This window comes from Terrapene carolina, unplaced genomic scaffold, assembly GCF_002925995.2.
Source record: "Terrapene carolina triunguis isolate 2854851 unplaced genomic scaffold, T_m_triunguis-2.0 Scaffold211, whole genome shotgun sequence".
NCBI classification, from domain to species: domain Eukaryota; kingdom Metazoa; phylum Chordata; order Testudines; family Emydidae; genus Terrapene; species Terrapene triunguis.
The window spans coordinates 38,237,532-38,261,958 of NW_020664562.1; the positions used below are offsets into that span (position 1 = coordinate 38,237,532).

The 24,427-nt window shown below is 40.3% G+C and overlaps 1 protein-coding gene across 3 annotated transcripts in view; it reads right to left on the minus strand.

Moving 5' to 3' along the window:
* LOC112115950 (ribonucleoprotein PTB-binding 2) overlaps positions 1 to 24,427 on the minus strand; it is a 59,119-nt gene that overhangs the window by 25,249 nt on the left and 9,443 nt on the right. For all 3 annotated transcript variants that reach the window (XM_024213188.2, XM_024213189.2, XM_024213190.2), the window contains exons 2-3: positions 10,583 to 10,649; positions 3,917 to 4,386 (exon numbers count right to left, since the gene is read on the minus strand). In XM_024213188.2, coding sequence (XP_024068956.2) covers positions 3,917 to 4,386; positions 10,583 to 10,649 — 537 coding nt within the window. The remainder of the gene's footprint in view (positions 1 to 3,916; positions 4,387 to 10,582; positions 10,650 to 24,427) is intronic.

Genomic DNA, 24,427 nt, shown 5'->3' on the forward strand with positions numbered 1-24,427 from the left:
TTCCAAATGCTGCTGCAAAGCTCATTTTCCTAGCCCGTCACTTTGACTGTGTCCTCCTCTCTGCATTCTTCCTTTGGGGTCCTCCTTCCCTATTGTATCAAACGTAAGCTACCTCTCTTCACTTCAAGGCCCTTGATGGCCAACCCCTGCCCTGGCTATCATCTCCGGGCTTGTCTATGGTCTATGGGAGTGTAAACTGTAGAGGGCGCCAAAGCAATGCCTCTATCCGCCCTGTATAGATGAGGCTGGAGCAAACTAAAAGGTATGTGGTTGCATTAACATAGTCCTGTTTGAAAGAGGACTACGTTAATTCAACCTATGACCTTTTAGTTCATGCCAGCAGTGTCCCCACAGGGCAGTTAGAGCACAAAACTTTGATGTGTGATTAAAGGTGCAAGAAAAATGCACTTTTTAACTACCTCAAACTGCATAGTCAACATGGTTTTATGGAAAATAAGTCTTGTCAAACAAACCTGATTTCATTCTTTCATGAGATTACAAGTTTGATTGATAAAGGCAACTGCACAGATGTAACTTACTTCACTTTTGTAAGACATTTGACTTAGTACTGCATGACATTCTGATTAAAAAATTAGCAAGATACAATATCATCAGAGCACAAATTAAATGGATTAAGAACTGGCTAACTAACAGATCTCAAAAAGTAGGTGTCCATGAGGAATCATCACTGAATGGTGGTGTTTCTATTGGCATTCTGCAGGGACTGGTCCTAGGTTCAATGTTGTTGAACACTTCCAACAATGATCAGGAAGTAAATATATAATCACTGGTGAGAAAATTTGCAGATGACACAAAGACTGGTGGAATGGTAAATGAAGATGATGATAAGGCAGTCAGGCAGAGCTATCTAGATTGCTCAGCAACCAGAAGTCATTCAAACAAAATACAGCCAAATGCAAAATTACAGAACTAGGAACAAGGAATGCAGGCCATATCTACAGAACCAAGCACCATATCCTGGAAAGCAGTGACTCCGAAAAGGATTCAGGGGTAATAGTGGACAAGTAATTGAACATGAGCTCCCATTGTGATGACATGGCAAAGAGAGCTAATGTGATCTTTGAAGGTCTAAACAGGGGATTAGTGAGTACGAGTAGGGTGGTGATTTTTCCTCTGTATACAGCATTGGTGAGACCGGTACTGAAACACTGCCAGAGGATTCAGGGGGCCTGGGGTCTTTGGCGGCAGGGGTCCCCCGCCGCCGAATTGCTGCCGAAGACCCGGCACTTCGGCGGCGGGTCCCGGGGCGGAAAGACCCCCCACCGCGGGTCTTCAGGGCACTTCGGCAGCGGGTCCCGGGGCGGAAGGACCCCCCGCCGCCGAAGACCCAGAGCGGAAGAACTCTCGTGGGGGCCCCTGCGGGGCCTGGGGCAAATTGCCCCACTTGCCCCGGGCAGCCCTGAACACTGCGTATAGCTCTGTCCACATTTTAAAACCGATATTGAAAAATTGGACAGGGTGCAAAAAAGAGCCACAAAAATTATCCTAGAGCGGGAGACTTAATAACTCTCTCTCTTTAGCTTATCAAAAAGAAGAGTGAGAAGTGAATTGATTACAGCGTACCAGAACCTTCACATGGAGAAAAACAGCAGGTACTAAAGGGTCTTTAATCTACTGAGAAAAGCAAAACAAGAACCAATGGCTGGAAGCTGAAACCAAACAAATTCATATTAGAAGTTAGATACAATTTTTTAACAGTGATAGTGATGAACCACTGGAGCAAACTACCAAGGAAAGCGATGGATTCTCCATCTCTTGATGTCTTCAAATCAAGACTGGATGCCTTTAGCCAAACACAAGTTATTGGGCTCAAAACAGAGGAACTGGGTGAAATGTAATGGCCTTTGATATATAGGAGGTGAGACTAGATGCTTTAATGGTCCCTTCTATCTTTATACTCTAGGAATCACTCTACCCACTAAGAATCCATCACCACCAAGAATACTAAAAATCCAAATCTTTGAGCAGCTTTCCAAGAGATACTTAAAAATAAACAAACACCCACAACCACCCATGACTTCAATAAAAGGTTTCATTCTGTTTCCCCTCCTAGTTACACTGGTCTGAGGTGCTTAATAAACAATGTTAGGTCATGGACCAGTGACCAGCTTAGGGTCCAATATCTTGGCAACCATCAGTGCTAGGAAGAAAGCCTTTATACAAATGGAGAGCTGTAAGACTCACTTTTCCAATAGATATAGCACTTATTTCTTGTGCTGGCACATCAGAAATTATTAGGTCCTGAACATGTAACTTTATGACTTATGGAAAAACTATTGTAGAGGTTTCTAAGATGTAGTAAATGTATTTTAATCTCTCTAAGTGCTCTATAGTTAGACTCAAGATATTAATAAACTGGATTTATGATTGAGGAATACAAAAAATATTACCAATAAGAATTATTTACAAAGTTCTCTAAAACATTGCTGAAATAATGCTTCCATAAAATACATGGAGAAGGAATGTATAAACGTTTTATTGGCACTCAGCTGGGATGACCTCCTGCATAACTCCCCAGTGACTTATGCTGGTCATTACAAACTCATGACAATAAAACATTTATACCACATCATATATTATGATGTATATGTGACGTGTCATTCCACATTCTTTATGAAAATATGCTTATGATATGAATATGACACAACTGAGATATACTTTATGCAAGATGGCTCATGTGAGATCATTAGAAAGGTTATGATTTACTGAATATGATTATCCTATTTGTATGCATGTATCATTTCTGCATCTGAAATTAGGAATATTGACTATGTATCTATATTTCAACTATGTTACTTTGGGTGACGCCCCCTGCTAACTCTTAAGATACATCAATGAAAAAGCTGATGGCCCATCAGCAAGAGACAATGGACTGTAAAAGAACTTAGTCTTCCTGTGAACCTGTGGGTCAGCCTGTGAAGAATGGCTACAGGGGCCCTACAGAGGCATCTGACCATGTCACCTGATACTGGAACCCATCTTGAATTCTGTACTTTTCCACGAGAAGCTGGGGCTGGGGGGGGGAAACATCAAACTAGGAAACAAAGGACTCACGGCTTATGCAAATCCTATTTAAGGGTAGGAAGTGAGATAATCCAGGAGGTCAGTTCTCCCCTGCTACCTCACCCAAGATAATTACTGGAAACAATTAAGATTGAACTCGGGGAAAGAACTGGGCCCTGGCTGGAAGGGCATCTGGCCTGTGAAGAAGATTATTAGAACCACATTTAGGGTGAAAACTTGCATGTAACCAGTTTCTTTAGTGTATTAAGCTTAGTTTGAGTGCTCTATTTTGTTTTCTTAGTAATCTGCCTTGTTCTGTCTGCTACCTCCTTAACTACTTAAAATACACCTGTTATAGTTAATACATTTATTTCTGGTTTACAATATAACCCAGTTTATGTGATTTCTAACGGGGGGGTGGCGATAAGTTGTGTACACCCTCCTTCACATAGAGGGAAGAGGCGAATTTCATATAATTTGGGGTTTGTACTCCAAGGGGGGAGGTGGACATCTGGGTGCCGTGGCAAGCCCCTTAAGCTGAGTCTTCCCAGAGTGGATCTATGTCTCTATGTGCAGCTGGGTGTGGCCCTGCCTGTGTGCTTGGCTGGAAAAGGCTGGGGAGCCTAACCCAGCAAGGCCAGGTAAAGGGGACCCAGGCTGGCAGAATAGTCTGACTCAGTGGCGTCCCAGCATACCAGGTGACACCCCAGGGGGTTTAGCCCATCACGGTATACACATAATCACCCACTAGGTTTCCCAAATTAAGCCACTCACTAGTCTAGTTACATAAAAAACAAAGCAATGAGTAGGCATGCAATAAAATACGTAAACACAAAGCTATATACATCTCCATATTCAGCTTCCAAAAGACACCAATTCATAGGAGACCCACCTGGCAGAACACAGGTTTATACTTAAATGAGAACATTTGCATCAGTTCCTCTGAATCAGTGTAGTCATTGGGGAGTTTATCTACACAAAGGCACTTAGAATGAACAAGATCGGTAGTCAACTGATTAACATCCATCCACTGTGCAAAGAGGGTGTTTTCACCTAATTGCTTCCCCAGGAGTTCCATTCTAGCCTTTGCAGCAGAGTCCTTTTTCATGTATTCCACAAACCCGTAGCCCTTGGAATGGCCAGTAACTTCATTATAGACCAAAAAACATCTCTCAACATTGCCATATGCACACACTAGTTCCTCAAACTCTTGTAATGAAAATGAGGTGGGCAAATTGGTAACGCATAGCAAAGCATCTGTTGGTTGGAGCTGCACTGATATTTCTTTTCCACGAAGAGAATACTGGTGAAACATCCGGATTGCGTTTTGAGCCTGCTCTCCGTTCTGCAGAGTAACAAACGCTGTAAGAGAACAAAGAAAGTTGGTGGAAGAAACAAGCTCTCAAGCTTACACAATGCTCTTCTTCAGGTCTGATGGGGATGACAGACTTGAAGGTGCACGTTTCTGAGTCTTTAGAGGCAGAGGCAAAGGTGCAGACAATTCAGATCTGCACGTTAAATTGCCATTTAAAATACGGATGCTAAATTCACCAAACTACAGTAACCACCGTTATTAATACTGACGCTTGAATTCAAAGTGGCATAGTTATTAAAATGACTTGGTCCATTATGACAATGTATAAATCACCATTTTTCTAGGCCAGTGGTTCTCAACCAGGGGCACATAGATGTCTTCCAGGGGTACATCAACTCAGCTAGATATTTGCCTAGTTTTACAACAGGCTACATAAAAGCACTAGCAAAGTTAGTAAAAAGTAAAATTTCATACAGACAATGACTTGTTTATACTGCTCTATATACTATACACTGAAATGTAAGTACAATATTTATATTCCAATTGATCTATGACAAAAATGTGAAAGTAAGCAATTTTTCAGTAATAGTGTGCCGTGACACTTTTGTATTTTTATGTCTGATTTTGTAAGCAAGTAGTTTTTAAGTGAGGTGTAACTTGGGGGTAACGCAACACAAATCAAACTCCTGAAAGGGAGTACAGTAGTCTGGAAAAGTTGAGAGCCACTGTTCTAGGCCACTTTTTGAGTTAGGAGGAAAAGGAAAGTGCCATATATCAGTGTTGTCTCTAAAATTACGCTTCAATGCACAACATATGACACTACACATGCCTGTTTATCCAAACTTTTAGCCACCAATCTTTTGGCATATATTGTTCTTGCTGTGAATACCGTTTTTATGTCCTGTAGCACTGCAGAATGTGAGTTTTCCATAATGAACTTAATCAAAACAAACCCACACAGCAAGGCACATCAAAGACCTGCTGCAGATACAGCTGAATTGCTCAAGTGTAGATGCTTTCCAGGCCCACAAAGCTATTGTTTAATGGAGAACAGAATATATTATGGACACAGTCAGACTGAGCACTCAAAGGCATGATCAGATCTAGATTTCAGATTTAATGGGCATTTTGGATAATATCTCAGTATGCAAATTTTTGTTTGAATTTAAAATGAAGTGTGACAATCTCTGAAAAACAGCTAGTGGTATATTAATTTGTGTTAAAGGGAGGGCTAAGAGTAAACATAAGACTAGTGAGATTGACACTAAAAACAAGAGAATAAAAATGAGAATCTCTGCCACAGTGGTCCAAAGGCAAAAATAGATAAATGTCTTTAGGCAATCACAGCAGAAACAATATCTGTTTTTATTTATTTGTATGAGACCACAGCCTGAAAACTGGGACAACCATGTTTTCTTATCATACAACAACATTTGAGGTCTCAGCTGCCCAACAACAAGGAATGAGGATTCTTCTTCCCCAGTCTTTATTTATCTCATTTGTAAAAAAAGTTTTAAAGAAAAAAAAAAAAAAAAAAGCCGTATTATTTGCTATTCTGAAGTTTAAATAGCATGGAATTCACTGCTATAAAGCATATGTTCCATTGCTGTTACTTAGAGAACATTTTTTTCACAGCAGTCTTGGCAACACTCTCTCTTCTAATGAATTATCATACTGCAGCTTTGGGCAAATTTGTTGCCAGGTGTACCATATTTTTTTTTTTTTTTGCTGATGTATCACATTTCAATAGAAACCTTTCCTGAAATTCAACTCCAGGAAGCTCTGGTTGCAAGATTACTGTTTAAAACAGAAAACATCTTTTCCAGATAACCTATTCATCATCTGTTTCTAACACCAGTGCACAGGCAGAGAGAAACTGAATAGTAAGATGACACTATTCAGAAGCAGACATGCTAACATTTTCTTTCATTCTTGAATAATCAGAGGTTAAAACTGTCTAAAGTAGGATTTATAAATAAAATATAAACATCCACATAGTATATTTTAAAGTAAAGTTTGAATCATGCTGTAGCTGTGAATGTCTTATATCAGTTTATAAAGCCAACGGAACAGAGCACAAATCTTACCAACAAACATTATAACATCTAAGGTCTCAGTTCTGCTCTCCTGTGGAAGGTATAAGTTGCCAGGTATCCTGTACACAATCACCCAGTGTGTTTGTGAATATGAATATATATATATATATATATACACACACACACATACACACACACACACATCATAGCTGATTTTACAAACTGTAACAATTCAAAAGATATGGTGATATACAGATGAAAACAACAAATAAAGAAGAGGTCAGTTAGATTCTGAAACAGACAACATGGCTAAACTAGACTATTGCACAGCCCAATATTTATGGCTTATTTCCAGAAGGATGATATTTGGTATTTTAGGAATAATAGCAAAGAAAGCATAGACAAATGGAGTTAGATTCTGTGGAAATCAACAATAGTTTGAGAGCACAAAATATTGTTCAATTGTTTTCTGTTCAATTGATAATTCTTCTGTGATCTGAGTGAACAAACAAATTCAAAACTGCACAGAAAGTAATTTAATGTAAAGTAATATAAAGAAAAAACAAGGGGGAAAATTGAAGATAAATTGTAATTATAGTTTTCACTCAGAGGAGGAAGGATCTTACAGGGCAGATTTTATTATTTAAACCGTATAGCTCCACAGAACTCCATTTATCTGAATTAAACTGAGAATATTTAATTTATCTGGACAAAAAGGATTCTAAACAAATGGGATTTTTTCCATACAAATAATGCACATGTTGGCATTTAACTCAATTTTCAATAATGGGGTTGGTGTGTGTGTGTGTGTGGGGGGGGGGATAATAATGGTGTAGAGGAAGAAGGTTCTATTGTGTTTACTTCAGTGTGTCAATAACCATTTAGACAGTTGCACAATTAAAGGTGAGTAAAGGTAAAACCCTACAGATGTTAAAAACTACTAGCTGATTCTGCAAGCCAAAGTTACTGACATGAGCAAAATAATCTGCAATATACAAAACCTGAGCCTGAAAGAGTCAAGTAACCCAGAAAGAGCTTCAAAAATTTTGTAAGGTGCATATTAGGATTCTGAGACACTAGGAGCTTTTTAAATGGAAGTTACAAGTGCTTCTTGAAGCACAAAATAAAGTGATTTATCCCTCAAAAGAACAAAAAAAATGAGATAATGACCTTCAAGGGCCAAAATTTTCTAAGAGGTATGTGATAAGATGCACAGGGGCCCACATGATAGTGCGTGCACATAAGAGTGTTGACATATGCAAATACTATTCATATGAGCAAATGTCAGTTTTAATGGATGTACCTGCCTTTAAAAATAGCCTTTTCTGAAATGCTGGAGTAGTTTTTGTAGGGGGAAACTAATCAGATTGATTCTTACATACATTAAGCTCACTTATATCTCATTGCAGTGGTCATCTTCTAAACAGTAAGATAAGAGCTATCTTTTCAAAAATGCCATATTACAAGCCACAAGAGAGAACTATTAAAGAAGAGCTCTGTATAGCTTGAAAGCTTGTCTCTTTCACCAACAGAAGTTGGTCCAATAAAATATATTACCTCACCCACCTTGTCTCTCGGATATTATCTAGGTAGATGTGGAGTGAAATGCTTTATCTTTGAGAATCTTTGGTGAGATTATAAGAGAAGATGTAATGGAATATCAGGGTTGGAAGGGACCTCAGGATGTCATCTAGTCCAACCCCCTGGCTCAAAGCAGGACCAATCCCCAGACAGATTTTTACCCCAGTTCCCTAAATGGCCCCCTCAAGGATTGAACTCACAACTCTGGGGTTAGCAGGCCAATGCTCAAACCACTGAGCTATCCCTCCCCCACAAACAGAAGTATTTATACCGGTTGTAGCACATTATTTTTTCAAGTCCTATTTATATATGGAAGGGACGGTCAAGTCCAGCACCCTGCCTTCACTAGCAGGACCAAGTACTGATTTTGCCCCAGATCTGTAAGTGGCCCCCTCAAGGATTGAACTCACAACCCTGGGTATAGCAGGCCAATGCTCAAGTCACTGAGCTATGGCCAGGATCTCGCCTCAATGAAAAGAGGAAAAATCAACGTCACCCAGACCCCATCCAGTCTCAACTTCCTCACTACAAAAGTGTCAGAGATGAATATACATATTGTGCATGTGCCCACTCTGAAAACATGAGTTGGTCTCTCGCCTTTGTGCAAGAAAAAAAAACCAATTAAATGGTAAGAAACGATATGAGTGCTCATATCCCTGCCCACACAAGTGGGTAAGTCTTTCCCTTCCAGTAGAGGGATGAAGGAACAAGAGTTGTGAGGCCAGCCCCCAATAAGGAACTGACTGCCACTCCTCCACTTAAACTTTAGTAAGAATTTCAGTCAAAGAAAAAAAAATTCAGCAACTAAAACTAATTAGAACAGCGTTTCTCAAATGCGGCCACCAGGGGCTTTTCTTGCGGCCACAGCCTCCTGGGCAGTGACTGGGGCGGAGGCGCAAAGCAGTACCTCTCCCCCCAGGGCCACCAGAAGGGGTTGTGCCCTCCCCACATCTGGAGCCACAAACGCCAGATGAGCATGCAGCCAATGAGTTTCCCACCTTCCCAGGGGTAGTGAGGCTCGGGCTTCAGCCTGGGGCGGCGGGTGGCAGGCTCCAGTCATGGGACTTCGGGCTCTGGCCCTGGATCCCAGCCACGTGCCAGCTCTGGGCTCAACCCCACCATTGTCCCTGGCCCCCGCAGCCTCCAGCCTGGCCCCTGGGCTCACCGCCCCCGCCCAATTGCCCCTGGCCCCCACTGTCTCCCTACCCACCTCCCCATCCAGGGCTTAATTTGTCTCCTGGCTTGCCAGAGCTGAGTAAGTCTGCTGTGAAAATTGATATTTGTATGGTTGTTAATATCACTTTTCACAGCCTCCCAGCTAGCTAGGAAGTCTGCTATGAAACGTGATATTAACAACCATACAAATATTACTTTTTGCAGCAGCAGACTTACTAGCTAGCAAGTCTTTAAAAAAAAGGCAACCAAAACCAAAAGAAACAACAACAACAAAAGACAAGAATGTGCAAAGCACCTTATTTGTGTTTCTATTCTGTGTAGATCCAGTAAAGAATAGAGAACTGTACATTATTTTTATTATTGAGTCTGAAAAAAAAAAAAACCCTACATAAATAAATTATAATGATTTGAACATGTATATGTGCATATTTATTTGTTGTTCCTAAAGTTATTTAAGTATTTTAAGAAAAATTGTCATAGCGGCCACCAGCAAGAGTTGGTGGTTGCACTCTGAGGCCACCAAAAATTTTATTGTGAGAACCTCTGAACTAGAATATCCAACTGCAGAAGTCCAGAGGAAAAATATTTCTTCTGATTGGTAATTCTGGGCTGACATAAGATTTGGAGGAACCAGAGTAAACGTTAAGATTAATGCCCTCCTCCTATGGCAGCTTCAACCAGTAGGATTTCAAAACAATACCTAGAAAATAAAACACTGAAATAGACAGGATACTGATACATAGCAGCCTGCAGCACTTGTTCCCAAACTTGGCAATTTTCAGGTTGTGCAAACAAGCAAATCATTAGGAGACTGCTGCACAAACACACCATGCTTGCTAAGGGCAGCAGCCAGAAACACCATTACCTTGGCAAAGATGTCTGGGAGACATATAGCAAGGCCAAAACTGACACGGTTTTCAAGATGAAGATCACCCTTAAAAGCCTGATAATTCTCTTCAGTTCCAAAACAAGGCAAAAACCTCCACAGACTTCAGAACTGATTAAGTAAATAGAGTATATCTGCTCTCTGTCTTATATTACCTGGAATCCCTAAACCTAGACCTGGAATAGCTCCTCTGTTACAGAGTTATCCTGGTGTGCAGGGCTTGTCCTAGCAGAGACCAATGGATCAGTCTTTCACAAATGGATTAAGCAGTTTAGCTAGACCCATCCAAAAGGTGCATTACTTAAGGGGTCATAAATATAGATTCACAGATAATGGGCCCAATCTACCTCCCACTGAAGTCAATATGAGGCTTTCCAATATGAGTTGGAAACGGCCACAATTTATGCAGCCAAAGAACAAGTCTAGGAATAGTTAAAGCAGTGGGCAGACACAATCTGATGATTTCATATGTGGCAAAAGAAGTTGACTACTAGTTCTATCAAAGAATGCAAATGTGTTACCAGGAAACACAATCTTAAGTACTGGAATATTCTAAATTCTTACCTGTTCTTTTATTTCTGTCCACATAACAGTACTTTAATTCATAATCTTTGAATAGTTCATGGATTTCCTAGAAAAGACAAACATCACAAAAAGTAATCCATCAAATCAAAAATAAAACAAAACAAAAATGAAATTCAGCACAATTTTCCAGTTATGTTACGTTGAAACATTCCCAACAAACAAGTAGTTACACCTTAGACATATTATCAAAGATTTGTTTATAAAGGGGTTAAGAGTCACAATACTGGAGCAATATCTTATCCCATATGAGAGAACCAAGTTCAATAAAAAGCAACAAAGAGTCCTGTGGCACCTTATAGACTAACAGACGTATTGGAGCATAAGCTTTCGTGGGTGAATACCACTTCAGTCATCTGACGAAGTGGATATTCACCCACGAAAGCTTATGTTCTAATATGTCTGTTAGTCTATAAGGTGCCACAGGACTCTGTGTCACTTTTTACAGATCCAGACTAACATGGTTACCCCTCTGATACAAGTTCAATAAAGTAATTCTCCACGTTTCAGTCTCTGAGAGTAGGCAAAGCAAAGGTGTGACATGACGACTCCATTTTTATAAAGAAAAAGGACATAACAGTTAAAGAAAACTAACATGAAAATCTTTTCTGATAGAATGAGGAAGAACCCATTTACTCTCTCAGTGAACTCTCTTACTCTGAAACCCTCCTTACTGGTCTTGTTTACATTAGAAAATTACATTATATTAGAGCACAACCTCTAGGAATCATAAGTAACATGATATAAAAGATATACACAGAGACATAATGAAGATAACATCACATTAGCAAGCTGTGGTGAACCCTAGGGTTAACTATGAGAGTCACCCTCTACACTGAGTTGTTTTCATCTCATTATTTCCTACAACTCCTCAATCTCCTGTTCTAACACAGTGTAATTTCTCAGTGTAGAATGCAGTGGCAGTGGAAGCCCCAAATTGCTCGAGTGCAATTCAGTGGACTTTTACTACTCTTGTGGTGAATATTCCCTCCACTATAATTGACTTTTACTCTGAAAATCCTCCTTGGAATGCAGCCAGTATCAAATTGCTTGAATGCAATTTAGTGGACTTTTACTCCTCTTGTAGTGAATATTCCCTCCATTATAATTGAATTCTACTCTGAAAATCCTCCTTGGAATGCAGCCAGTATCAACAGGTGTTCGATGCTCCATTCCAAGCGGATTATCATGTCCCCTTCCTCCACTACTCTGCCCAAGTTGAGGAGGAGGGGAAGGAAGTAGCCACTATCCTCCCATGGGGGAGGAAGCTGGGGGAGGAAGCAGTAGTAAGCGTGAATCCCTGGTTCCCAAACTTGTACATCTGTTTGCCACTATAAGTGAAGATGTGGTCTTCCACAAATGTGTGCCACACACAAAACACTAACCAGTGTCCCTTCTACTGCAGTGGGTAAAGAAAGGACCAGTCTACCTGTCTGAAGGTGAAAGAAGTGACATGAACATACTGAATCTTTTTGTCAGGTAAACACTCTAGTGTTATAATGAAACTCCATACAACTGAGCAAAATAATCGACACAAGTCATTATAAGAGGGTTCCACTCTACATGATTTCCAGTAGCACAGCACACACTCATTTTGCCAGTCTGCTAATTCAATATACATGGCTTACAGGTTAATGGGTTTCATCTCAGCAGGATCGAGTGTATTCTTTTAGTCAAACCAGTCTCGCATTTCACTGGTTAACAGCTGTCAAATGCTATATTAATAAAATATGACAGTGCTCCTCTGACACTCAACCCATCCCATACTCAGATGTGATGTGAATGTGGCTTTTAAATAACAAAATACACAAGGAGCAGTCCAAAGATTTAGAACCTGTAGGTTATTTGAATGTAGCCCAGAAGAGTACACTCTCTTCAATAGAGTTGTGATGCTAGACTCTCATCCATGAGAAGCAGATTGGTGGAGGATGCAGTTTTCTTTGCACTTCCTAGGGACTAGAGAGTAATGTTGCAGAATCCAAGGAAGTTATTAGCTGTTCCACTTACACAATGTGTAAGGTCTACAGCTCTTATCTGTTTCATCTTTAACAAAAATAATGCAATCAGATTTACCAAAGTTTTACTATGTAACAGCAAAATATTAGTCCAAATGCACGAGGTTGTTTTGTGAAAACCATTTCTGAACCAAATCTTCGTTCAGCAACAATAATCTGCAATCTTGCTGGAAATTTAATTGAGAGTGAAAATAGAATGTGATAAATCATCTTCTTGGTGATGATTAAATTAAGATGAGCGCATGAATGGATTTTAAAAGAAAGAGAGAGTACTTTTTTAAAAAGTAAAGCAATTTTAAAGAACACTCAAGATTTTGTTCAAAATTTTAAAAAAATCATTTGCAACAACACTTGAGGCTAAAATCTCACCAAAATGATGTATTCTATGTCACTCATGCACAGGTACATTATTGTACAGCTGCTCACAAGTGAGGGGCTAATAGCATGGATTTATTTTAGTGACAAAACGTAAGAACTGAAGTATTTCTTTGGGGGAAAAGGCACCAAATATTACCTGGACTTTACAAACAAAAGCAAGAAAAAAAAAAAAGTGTAGTCTTTCAACCTTGACAGCACCTCTTTGAAAAGTTAGCACAGTGATATGTAACAGATGGAAAACTAACAATAGAAACAATTGTCCAGAAGAAAAGCAATCCACTGAGCTAAAGAGTTCTGTGCAGGCAGATCCCTGAGCCTGTATAAACTCCCTTTGGCTTCAGAGGTCCACATGGAGCCAGTTGCTGGATTGAGGTTTTTATCTGTGCATTTGATTGCATGTAGTATTTCAGTGGCATCATTTACATAAACTTTGTAACAAATAAAATTAAACATATCATACTGACTTTTTAAATACATTTAAAAGTCTGGATTAAGTCTTTAGTTTAAGTGGTTAGGTAAATATCTGTCTATATATAACTATTTTAAGTCTGGGTAAAATTTTCAAATGCACTTATGTGATTTGGGAACATGAGTCACATTTTCAAAAATTTACCCTGTCTTCCTGCTTGTGCTTTATTACAGAAGAATTAAAACTACAGGGGGTGCAGAGGGTTCCCTGCACACTTGCAGGGCTGGTGACACACAGTCCCTGCAGGCACAACCTGTGCCAAGACCGCAGCCTTCCCCGCACCTTGCGCCGGCAGGGATCAGGTGTCACCAGCTCTGCAGTCTGGGGAGAGAGGGAGCTGGACTGTGACAGAATGAGGCTGCAGAGGGCTCTCTCTGTTGCCACAGGGCCGGTGACACATGATCCTCGCAGGAACAAGAGGGGAGGTGGCACTCCTTCTTACCAATCGATTTTTTTTGTCATTGTCAGTGCATCAGATGAAATTAATGTTTGCCAACATGCCATCTGTCAATTAAAATCAAATCCTGCTACACCTAACTATTGTGGCAGAGCTCCTTCTCCGCCTCGGTGGGCTCTGCGTTTCCTCTTAGCGGTGGGCTAGGGGATTCCTCTCTTCCTGGGAATTTTCCCCATGCTCCTGGGTTTACTGTCCCCACCTTGCGGAAGCAGGGGTTCCTCCCAGCCTCCCTGACAGGGGAGGGAGAGGGGAGCCTCTTAGTCTCTGGTAGCTCCTCTGGGCGTAGTGCTGGCAGACCAGACACCCAGTTCAGTCTCTCCCCTCTGGCAGGGTCTCTTCCCCCAAACCTCTGGGGCCCAGAAGGGCTATATGCCCTGTTGGGCAGGGTTTCCCTTGCTCTTCACCTCTGTACCTATGAGGTCTCCCTCCTGGAGTTTGTCAGTGTCTGTACTGTCTGGCTCTTCAGTAGCACGCCTGTTCCCCACAGCTTCTATTGCACGTGCCTATCTGACTGGATGGGAGGCTTTTAAAAGGTTCTGGCGGGCCCTTGATTGGCCTCAGGTGTCCTAATTAACCTGGAGTAACCCCTGTTCAATTACCAGGGGAAAAGGTACCTGCTTAACCTGGGGCCCACTTCCCAGCACCCAATATGAGCACTCTCCTGTAGCCGTCTGGCCTGGCCCCGTCACACTATATGTTTTGGTGCAGTCCTGTTTATGTACAAAGAATGTACAGGAAGTCCAGTTTCTCTGGACACAGTGAAAACAAACAAAGCAGGTAGTTTGCTTACTCGCAATTTCCTCCAGTCAGTTCTATGCCCACGGGGCTCTGTCTCTGCTCCCACTCAGGGCCATGCTCACCACTGCTACTGCCGCTGTCTGGGCTTTGTGTCTCTCAGACTCACCAACAACCAAGCTCTTTGAGGCAGGGAACATCTACTACTCTGTTTATACAGTGCCTCACCACAATGGGGCCCCACTCTTGGCTGGCTCACAGGCACTATTGCATTAAGCATGTTAAATAAGAACAATCCCTTAACCCTTGCATTTTCAACCAATCCAAGAGAAAATTCTTATTCTCCCTAGGTTAGTTCTTGCTCAGGCCTGGCCTTATGGCCGAGAACCTTGAGCTGTGGATTCTATTGTTTCCAGCTATCATGATGTACAAAGTCCTTAACTGCTCCCTCCATTTAACCCAAATGAAGGGTGTTTATCAGACCCATTGGCTCTAACCAGGTTAATGGCAATCATAATAAAATTAAAACTGCCTCTACTAAAGGAATTTTCTCTCTTATTTACAAATGAAATGATTCCTCTAGAGTCTAGACATAGCTGACAACTACCATCCTTTCATGTATTTATACCTGCTCCTATATTTTTCACTTCATGCATCTGATGAAGTGGGCTCTAGCCCACGAAAGCTTATGCCCAAATAAATTTGTTAGTCTCTAAGGTGCCACAAGGACTCCTTGTTGTTTTTGCTGATACAGACTAACACGGCTACCACTCTGAAACCTGTCATAGTATTTTAGTGTATCATATCAACAATCTAAGAAAAAGCTGTAATTAATGGCAATATGTATTTCCATACAGGAGGCAGAGCAGCCAGGGGTACTCTTGTGAGTAACTTATAGCTGGCACGTGGAAACAAACATAGGTGTTCCTCCAATCTCTAATGTTGCAAAAGCAGTGTTAATGTGTGCTTGTATCCTGGACAAGACCAGTCTGACACAACTCCCTTGTGCATTCTGTTCCTGGGGCTTTGCCTTCTTCAGTATGACAGATACACACATAAACATGTGGACTATGTCAGGAACTGTGAGCTAAACATCTTGGGACAGAAATAAAATCAGGAAACTAATAATATTTAGCTCTTATACAGTTCCTTAAATCTTCAGAGCCCTGAACAAACATTCGCTAGTTAATCTACACAGCATTAGTATAATTAAAGCTTAAATAAGAAAATAACCTATTGGTGCTTTTAAAATAACGTTTAAAAGTCAAAACAAATTCTGTGATGTGGGCTAAGAAAAAAAGATTAAAAAACACTATAAACAGTTAGATAAAGTTTATGTGGTGGAAAATCTGTTATTTTCTCTACAGCACTTAAAATTCTTCAGCTCCTGCACACACGACTAATTGTCCTGCCTGAACTTCGGTGGAAATATTAACTTTCTCTTATGATTTTATTTTTCATCATATATTGTCATTCTGAGATCTGGATCTCTCAAAGGGAATGATGTCTGCTCCAGAGAAGTGTCTGTCCGTATGCCCTATTGTCTGAATTTTTTAAAAAAGTAGAATGGTAAGCATGCCACAAATAGACACACCCACCTTACTACTGTACCAGCACAATTCATACTATTATTTTAAAAATAAACAGCTTATTTCATGCCAAGGAACTACTACTCCAAACAAATGTATGCAATAAGATCCAACCTTTCTATTGTGAACCTCAGGGCATGCTAAACGTAAGTTCTGTTGCCATGTTTAAACATTGCACAGGATGTTATTTTTAGCAACAAAAATTAAAAACAATTATAATGGTGCCTGTCAGGATTCCCATAGTAATGAGTCTAGTGAAGTTGCCCATATAAACCTTGCTTTAATGGTTCATAACTTGGCCTTTAATAAATGGCTGCATGGTGAAACTTCACATACATATTCTTGACATGGGAACAAATTTTGTTTTTAAATTATTTGGGCAAAACAACATATTTTGGCTAATCAATTTTTTTAAAATATTTTCCTAACTAGAAAAGGCTTTGTTTTCATTTGTACAGGCAGTCAAAGCAGAAAGGTGGAAAACTGCCGGAAAAAAGACCTCCAAGTTTCTAGACAGTACACAACAAATAACAAGTTATGCATCAAGAGTCAAAAGGTTTTGGATCATTTAAATGACTGTGCCAACAGATGATAAGTGCAGTTCAATGTAGGTATAAAATAAACCAATTTTGGAAAAGGAACCAAGCAAGGGAATATGAAAATTTGCTAAACAGGAAAAATATATGCTAGTTATGGTGGAAAAATCAGAGACCATCTGCTACAGATTAAAAATGCAACATACAGCACTAGATTGTATTAATAGAGGTATAGATAACAAAACAAAAAGAATTGTACTATTTTTTTATTTCCTGTAAACTAATGACTGGCTAGGTTAAGGATGCTCTAACCACACATCAGTTGCCAGATACAGTCATAAATATTAAATAACAGGAAGGGCTAACACCCCAAAAACCCTAATCAAGATTGGGCTCCATTGTGCTATGCCCTGTACTAACACATACAAAGACATATTCCCCACTTTGAGGAATTTGCAATTTTTCACTCCTTGCTTCAACTGAACTTCTCACATAAGTAAGGGCTGCAAGATCAGGGAGATCCCCTTCACCAGCTTACGGTATGGATGGTGGCCATTCTGAGGAGGGTTCTAAAGATTTTACCCACACCATTCCCGCCTCACGCACAGGATAATCTATGCAGTTAGAAAGAAAGGCAAGTCTGCAATTTCTGGGCCACAAACTATTATTTGGAACTGCAAAAGTTTAATGCACACTGACTGGTCCGCCTCTGGATAGTCAAAGTCATATTTGCAACACCATTTACAAGCAACCGTCCTGTGGACTCTCTCATACTCTCTTATTTTTGGCATAACAAGACAGAGAACTATCAAAACAGAGCTAGCATATTGATTAAGATATGACAACAATAGCTTCCCAAGAACTGTCCTGCATAAGGAATGAAAAACAAAACACTTCCTTATCTGCAGAGCCAGATTAGAGTATTGATTAGCACAGTTGTAGGGAATTATAGTTTTAGATCATCACAGTAAGCATACAGGGGAGCATGTAAACTAAATGGAAGATAAAAAATGTGGGAGAGCACTAGAGGGAGTAAAATCACAAAAACAATACAGCAAAGGAAAGCAGCAAACAAAAGAGTGTAGGCAGCTTATGGCAAGAATGGTACTAGTTATCCAGCACAGTAAACCTTTCACATACAAGCAATAGGACCGAGGAGAGACCGAGATACAAAGGCACTTGCTACTTCAATGTCTGGAACACGAGAGAGTGGAAGAACAATATTTCTTCAAATTATCAGGGTTCATTAAAAACTTCCAATCAAAAAGCAATGAGGAAAAATTGTGCATAACCCTGAGAGAAAGGAGAAAAATGATGAAGATGGCATAGCACTAAGTAGCAACCTGCCATTGGATCAAAGATGGACACTAACAATAAGTGGACACATGGCATCAAGCCGCAAACACAGTGTAAATCCCATCCCAGATGGACTGCACCTGCCTCTGATAGATTCCTAAATGAGCTCTCTCTTTTTTGGCTTGACAAGCTATAGGAAGGTTGTCAAAAAAAAATTAAATCACTGAACTGAAATGAAAATTTGATTTCAGTCCTCCTGCAACTCCCCTCCCCTGTGTGTCTTTTGTTATAGGAGAAAATCCCCTTCCATACGATTAAAGATATTGATCCCTAGTTGCAGAAATTAACACAGGATAAAAGCAGAAATATGCATGACTATAGAACAATGTAACAGTTTTTAAAAATAATCCATTTAGTGCAAAACACCTTTCTTTTTCAGAGCAAGTGAATCATTTGATACTTTAGCTTAGAAAAGCATACAGGGGGCATTAAAACTAAACAGTTCTATTCAGACTCCTATTCCTAAACTAAAGTCATGAGATCTTGCCGCAAATTTCAGTAACAAGTAACAAGGAAAACCAAGCCTTCAATTCTGATATTAACTATAAAGGATCCTAACTGGCATGACACCAATGTCTTTAAACTGCTCATTTATACCAAATTCATATACAACTACTTATACTAAAACTAATGAAGTACTGATGAGGACTGACAAATGGGACAATTAAGAACCCTGAGACAACTAAATCAGAAAAAAATCTCATAATCCACAAAGGATAAGCACAAAAATAAAACAGAAGCCTAACTTACCATGTAGCAAGAATGCAGCCTAGCAAAATCAAATCTTGTCTATATAGCAGTTTACAACTCCATTTGTATGACGATACACACATTATTGGTTACAAAGATGAATATGTATAAGGGAGACATTTGCAAATGAATGTTTTCCCCTGTGGATGTGGCTATACATTGACTGTGTATTATGCTTCTAATCTCCAGTTGCACCTTGAAGTTCTGTCTGAAGTTCTTTGATGGAATGACTTTCTCAAATTGAGGTTAAGAAACTTTACGTGCTTCCCAAGGCCACAGAGCAAAATGTGTCTTGGAAATGAAGTTTTTGAAACTTCAATCACAGCTGTGTAGACTATTACCGATTGTGATTAAATATTAATTTACTTGTTTGTTTGTTTGTTTGTTTTTTGCAATCTCCTGGCCACAGATGTGGAGATGTCCAGATAGTATGGTGATGAGTATCATACATGAACCTCAATAGATGTTAGAAAGTTTCCCTGTCCATGCATCATCTAGTAACATCTGTTTTTCTAAGAAAATATAGAACTTTTGCCTCTCCAGGAAGAAGATTCTGAAGATAGCCATCCAGTGCAGTCTGCAGCACCTGATGAACAAGACTAATGAGAGAATGCCGGCCTTGGGGCATAAAGTAAAAGTGTGGAAGGAGAATAGGAAAAATAAAAAATGTGTATTAAAAGAGTCTGCCTGCTCAGGGGCATGTTGCTCAATCTGCAAACCTTTTCTTGTGCAATTAAAACTTATTTCTACAAGAAATTCCACTTGCTATTGATGTGAATAAGGGTTTTTTAGATTGGACCTTTGATGAACGTTTAACCACTACCTTCATGGTCATCCTTGAATGTCTCCACTTCCACCACTCCTCAGTTCACAGTTTCAGCTGCAGTGCTCTCCAATCCTTTGCCCTCTTAAATCCAGCATGTCCCAGTTAAACAAATTTTTTGTTCTGCTCTTGTTACCTTCATCCGATTCCTTCAGCATATTATTTTATCTCATTGACGTGACAAACCCTGGTACATACTGTTCTAAATTTTCCATTTTAACACAGTTTTCCTGTTTACTAATAGACAAATGCATGTTGTAAAAAATCTGGTTTTTTTAAACTCGCATGTACTACGGCTGTCATCTGTCTGAACCTCTGGTCCGAAGAGTGTGCGTGCTTTAACTTTTGGTTAGTTTTATATTGTCAAAATTGTAAAATTGGTTGGAAATTATTTGATACCAGGCCTGGTATTACGTTTGTTTGTAAGCAGGAGTAAGATTGTTAATCAGATCCGTTGTTGCTTACAACAATGTACTTTTTTTCAAAATCATTTTCTACCATATCACCTATATGAAAACTATTTTAAAAAATAGCTGTTCAGGTGTTCCTCTAACAGATGGTCAAGGTTCCCCAACTGCACTCAGTCTGTCCTTTCTACTCACAAGCTATGGGGGAGAGGTATTCTGGTGAGAACAGGCCTCGTACTAGAGAATGTAACATGCCCATGATTTAGCCTTTTGCTAAATCAGGAGCTCAGTCTGTAGACTATTTCTTTACCATTATGCTCACTATTGGGAAAATATAGTCAGAGTGCACCAGTATCCCAATCCAGTCATTTTCCTAGTTCTTCATGGAGCTTAGCTGCCCACGTTAAGAATGTTGGGCCACTTGTGAGCAGCGGCAGCAGCATTCTTTTACAAAGCTTGGTCTTTAAAGAAATGCTTTTTCAGTCTTTGTAAAGCACACTCCTCTAGCATTTAGCTGTCCTCGCAACATTGGAGTGGTGTCATCTGTTCTTATTAGTCAGTTTATTGCTTCATTACTACCCAAGGTAAAAAAGCAGTAGGCAAGATGCCAAAGAATCACAGGAGGACAAGGATGTAATTACATTCTCTGTGGTGAGACAAGAAAAATATCTGTCCCCCCCAATATTCAATATTTTTAGCAAACTATCATATGGTGCATCTTTTCTGGCCAGAAAATGTATATCAGAGTGTAACTATCATAGGGTATGTCTTCACTACCAGCCGGATCAGCGGGCAGCGATCGATCCAGCGGGGATCGATTTGTCGTGTCTAGTCTAGGCAGGATAAATCGATCCCTGAGCGCGCTCCTGTCGACTCCTGTACTCCAGCTCAGCGAGAGGCAGCAGTCGACTCACCATAGTAAAGACACTGCGGTAAGTAGATCTAAGTATGTCGACTTCAGCTACGTTATTCACATAGCTGAAGTTGCGTAACTTAGATCGATCCCCCCCCAGTGTAGACCAGGGCATAGATAGATTGCCACTGTAATGTCAAGCCTCATCCCAAAGAGTCTTACAGGCAACCTGGATCATTTAATGGTCGCTTGTTTATTGTGTGTTGATGTTTGGTGATATAGCAGCTACCTCCTGCTATTATTCTGTCTTCTAAGGTGTGTCTGTGCTGTCAGTTGTGAGGAATTAATATATTTGCACAGTTGGAGAATACAGCAGCATGAACTGCTATGCTAGCCACCATGTTGGGAATGCCCATGATGTCCTCAAGCATACATCATTAATTGAATGATTTTGGAACTTGTATAAAACCTCCAAGAGTGTTCTTGGACACAGGTAGGCACACTGGAAAGTGCCCATAATTCTCTGCCCTGAGCACTATGGAATAGCTCCATCTGTATGATGTATGTCTTTATGCCATTACTGACACCAGATAATCATAATAAAATGGACAGACTTTCATATTACAAGTTATTGTCCCTTGGTTGTGTCATAAATGCACAGGGTCTGGTCTATGCCCCAGCCTGCAATCAGTCCCTTTGGAGTGACTGCTTTAGTGTGCCAAACCTCAAGGGTACACACAGTTACACAGGGGAAGGTCCATGGCCTCCAAGACTCTGAGACTGGGCCTGCAGGCACCAGCAATCCCTGTCTCTCTCTGTGGCTCCCTGCAGCAAATCCAGCTGAGCCAGACTCCTGTGGGAGGCATGCACTGTACCACTTCAGATAATAATGCTCTCAGTGAGTGTGCAACGATTCCAGGCAGCCTTTTCAAAACAAGGTAACAATTTAGTAGCCACCTGCCATAAAGAATCTGAAAGACCTTGGGTTAGCGAAGAGAGACGAAGGTTAACCCACAGTCCATCCTGGCCAAGCCATGCAATGATGGGTTGCATTTCTGGATCTCTTCCCTTTGTCCTTGGACTCAGGTGAGAGCTGCTGAGTCCCTCCAAGGGGCAGCTCTTATTCCCACCACCAGACAACTTTTCCTCCTCCTTTGTCCTCCAGCTCAGTGCACATATTCTGCCTGCCAGGATTTCCTGCTGTTTGATGTTGATAGTTCAGTCGTTGAGGGTTCTCATTGTCTTTCTGGATCCTCTGTTGATTTAGGTCGGTTTCAACCAGTTCTTTAACAACCCAGTCATTCCACCCCGACAGTGAGGTGACACACCCGCCTGTCTCCTGCACTGTTGGAACAGTGTTTTGCCTCCACTGGGTGGCAATGCAAAATACAGAGGGAAACTGAGGCACATGTAGGCACCATAAAAATGTTTTTAAAAATTCCCAGTGTGTCATAGTTGTCAATAAAACCTTCAATGTCATTATCTTCTTGGGCACTGTTTGCCTAATCAAGCAATATCAGTTTGAGCTAATTTACCCACAACCTTCTGTACACCGGCCGGCTATATTTTATTGGATGACACACCCATTCATACAGTGCTCATTTTTTTGAAATAACCACACAGAAATGAATGTTAGCAATACAATGCATGTGTGGCTGACTGAAACAAAGAACTGGTAAAAAAACAGTAAAGTTCTCCCCTATTTACACTAGCTTAACTATCTGTGGTGTAATAAGTCAGAAACATACTAGCTTTGATATACAGCAGATCTTTACTGATAAGAACGGGAGGTTCTGCAAAAACAGACAATACTGATCCTTATACAGTGAACGTACTTGTAGTTAGTAACCTTATTTCTACATTCGATGTGAGAGAAAATTCAAGGAACCTAGGACAATTACTATTTCTGCCTTTTGTCTACTCATATGTGCAGTGGTCTGATTTATGTACTGCAAGCAACTGTGGTAACTGTGTAAATTAGGTGCACAGTTATGCAACTAAATTATTTAAATGTATGATTATTGCATTATCATTATTAGGTTTGAGAGTCACACTGTTTACATGAAGTGGAGTAATTTACATCATGAAGTGGAGTAATTTACATCTCAGAACTTGTTTCAGGCCCTCTGCAGACTCAGGAAACCAATTCCTCATAGATTATGCTCTGCTCACATTTGAAAGGTTTTCTTCACTATCATAAAGGCTAGAATCATTTTTAATGGAAGTTTTTATTCTGCAAAATCTTAATTATTGTGGGTTGTTTGAATATCCTAAATGAGCAGAAGCCACCAAGTATTGATCCTTATCAATGATACCTCATACTGATAATTGTTTTTAAAAATATGGATGCTTTGCTTTTAAAATACATTTTCAGTTATGTGCATTAGTATTATCTCCAAAGGCCCTCATCCGATGCTGTAAGTCAGGGGTCTCAAAGTCCCGGCCCACGGGCCATCTGCAGCCCAAGAACCTTCCCACTGCAGCCTGCAGAGGAGAGACGCATGCAGACACGCTGCCGGCAATGTCTGCTGCAGGCGCCGCCCCCCACAGCTCCCATTGGCTGGGGGAGAGGGACAGAGTTACTATCACTATTCACCAGACAGAGTCAGCCATGGAGGCAGCTGTGACGTTGCACTCTATATGATTTTATAAATATATGCTAGTGAGTAAATATAATGTAACTGGAATATGCTTCATGCAAAAGGTCTCTTGTAAGGTATCCTTACAAAGCTTATAATCTACTGAGTATGGTCATCCTATTTGTATAAATGTATCACTCTTGTATCTGAAACTAGAAATATGAAATATAACGCTGAGGGCCTATTGTAATTATGCAAAGTGTGGGCCATTAATGGTGGTTTGGAATCTTGATGGCTCCCATCAACCAGGACAATTGACTGTGGATGGCTCTGTTTGCAGGCAAGCCTTCCTGTAAGTCAGGCTGGAAGGAATGAAGGCTTGAAGTCTTGCAGTGACATGTGATCATGTCACCTGAACTGGAATCCATCTTGAACTTGGTGTCTTTCAATTGAGAAGGAGGGGGTGGGAACCCAGAGAGGGACAAAGGATTCCCCCCTTATGCAAAAGATATATAAATGGGTGGAACAGAACAAAGGGGAAGCCATCATGAGGAATCCCCTAGCTACCACCTGAGCTGGAACAAGAGCTGTACCAGGGGAAAGAATTGTGCCCAGGCCTGGAAGGTGTCCAGTCTGAGGAAAAAACTTACTGAAGCATCTCTAAGGGTGAGAATATCTGTATTCAGTTTGATTAGACATAGATTTGTGTGTTTTGTTTTATTTTGCTTGGTGACTTACTTTGTTCTGTCTGTTACTACTTGAAAACACTTAAATCCTACTTTCTGTATTTAATAAAATCACTTTTTACTTATTAACTCAGAGTATGTATTAATACCTGGGGAGGCAAACAGCTGTGTATGTCTCTCTGTCAGTGTTATAG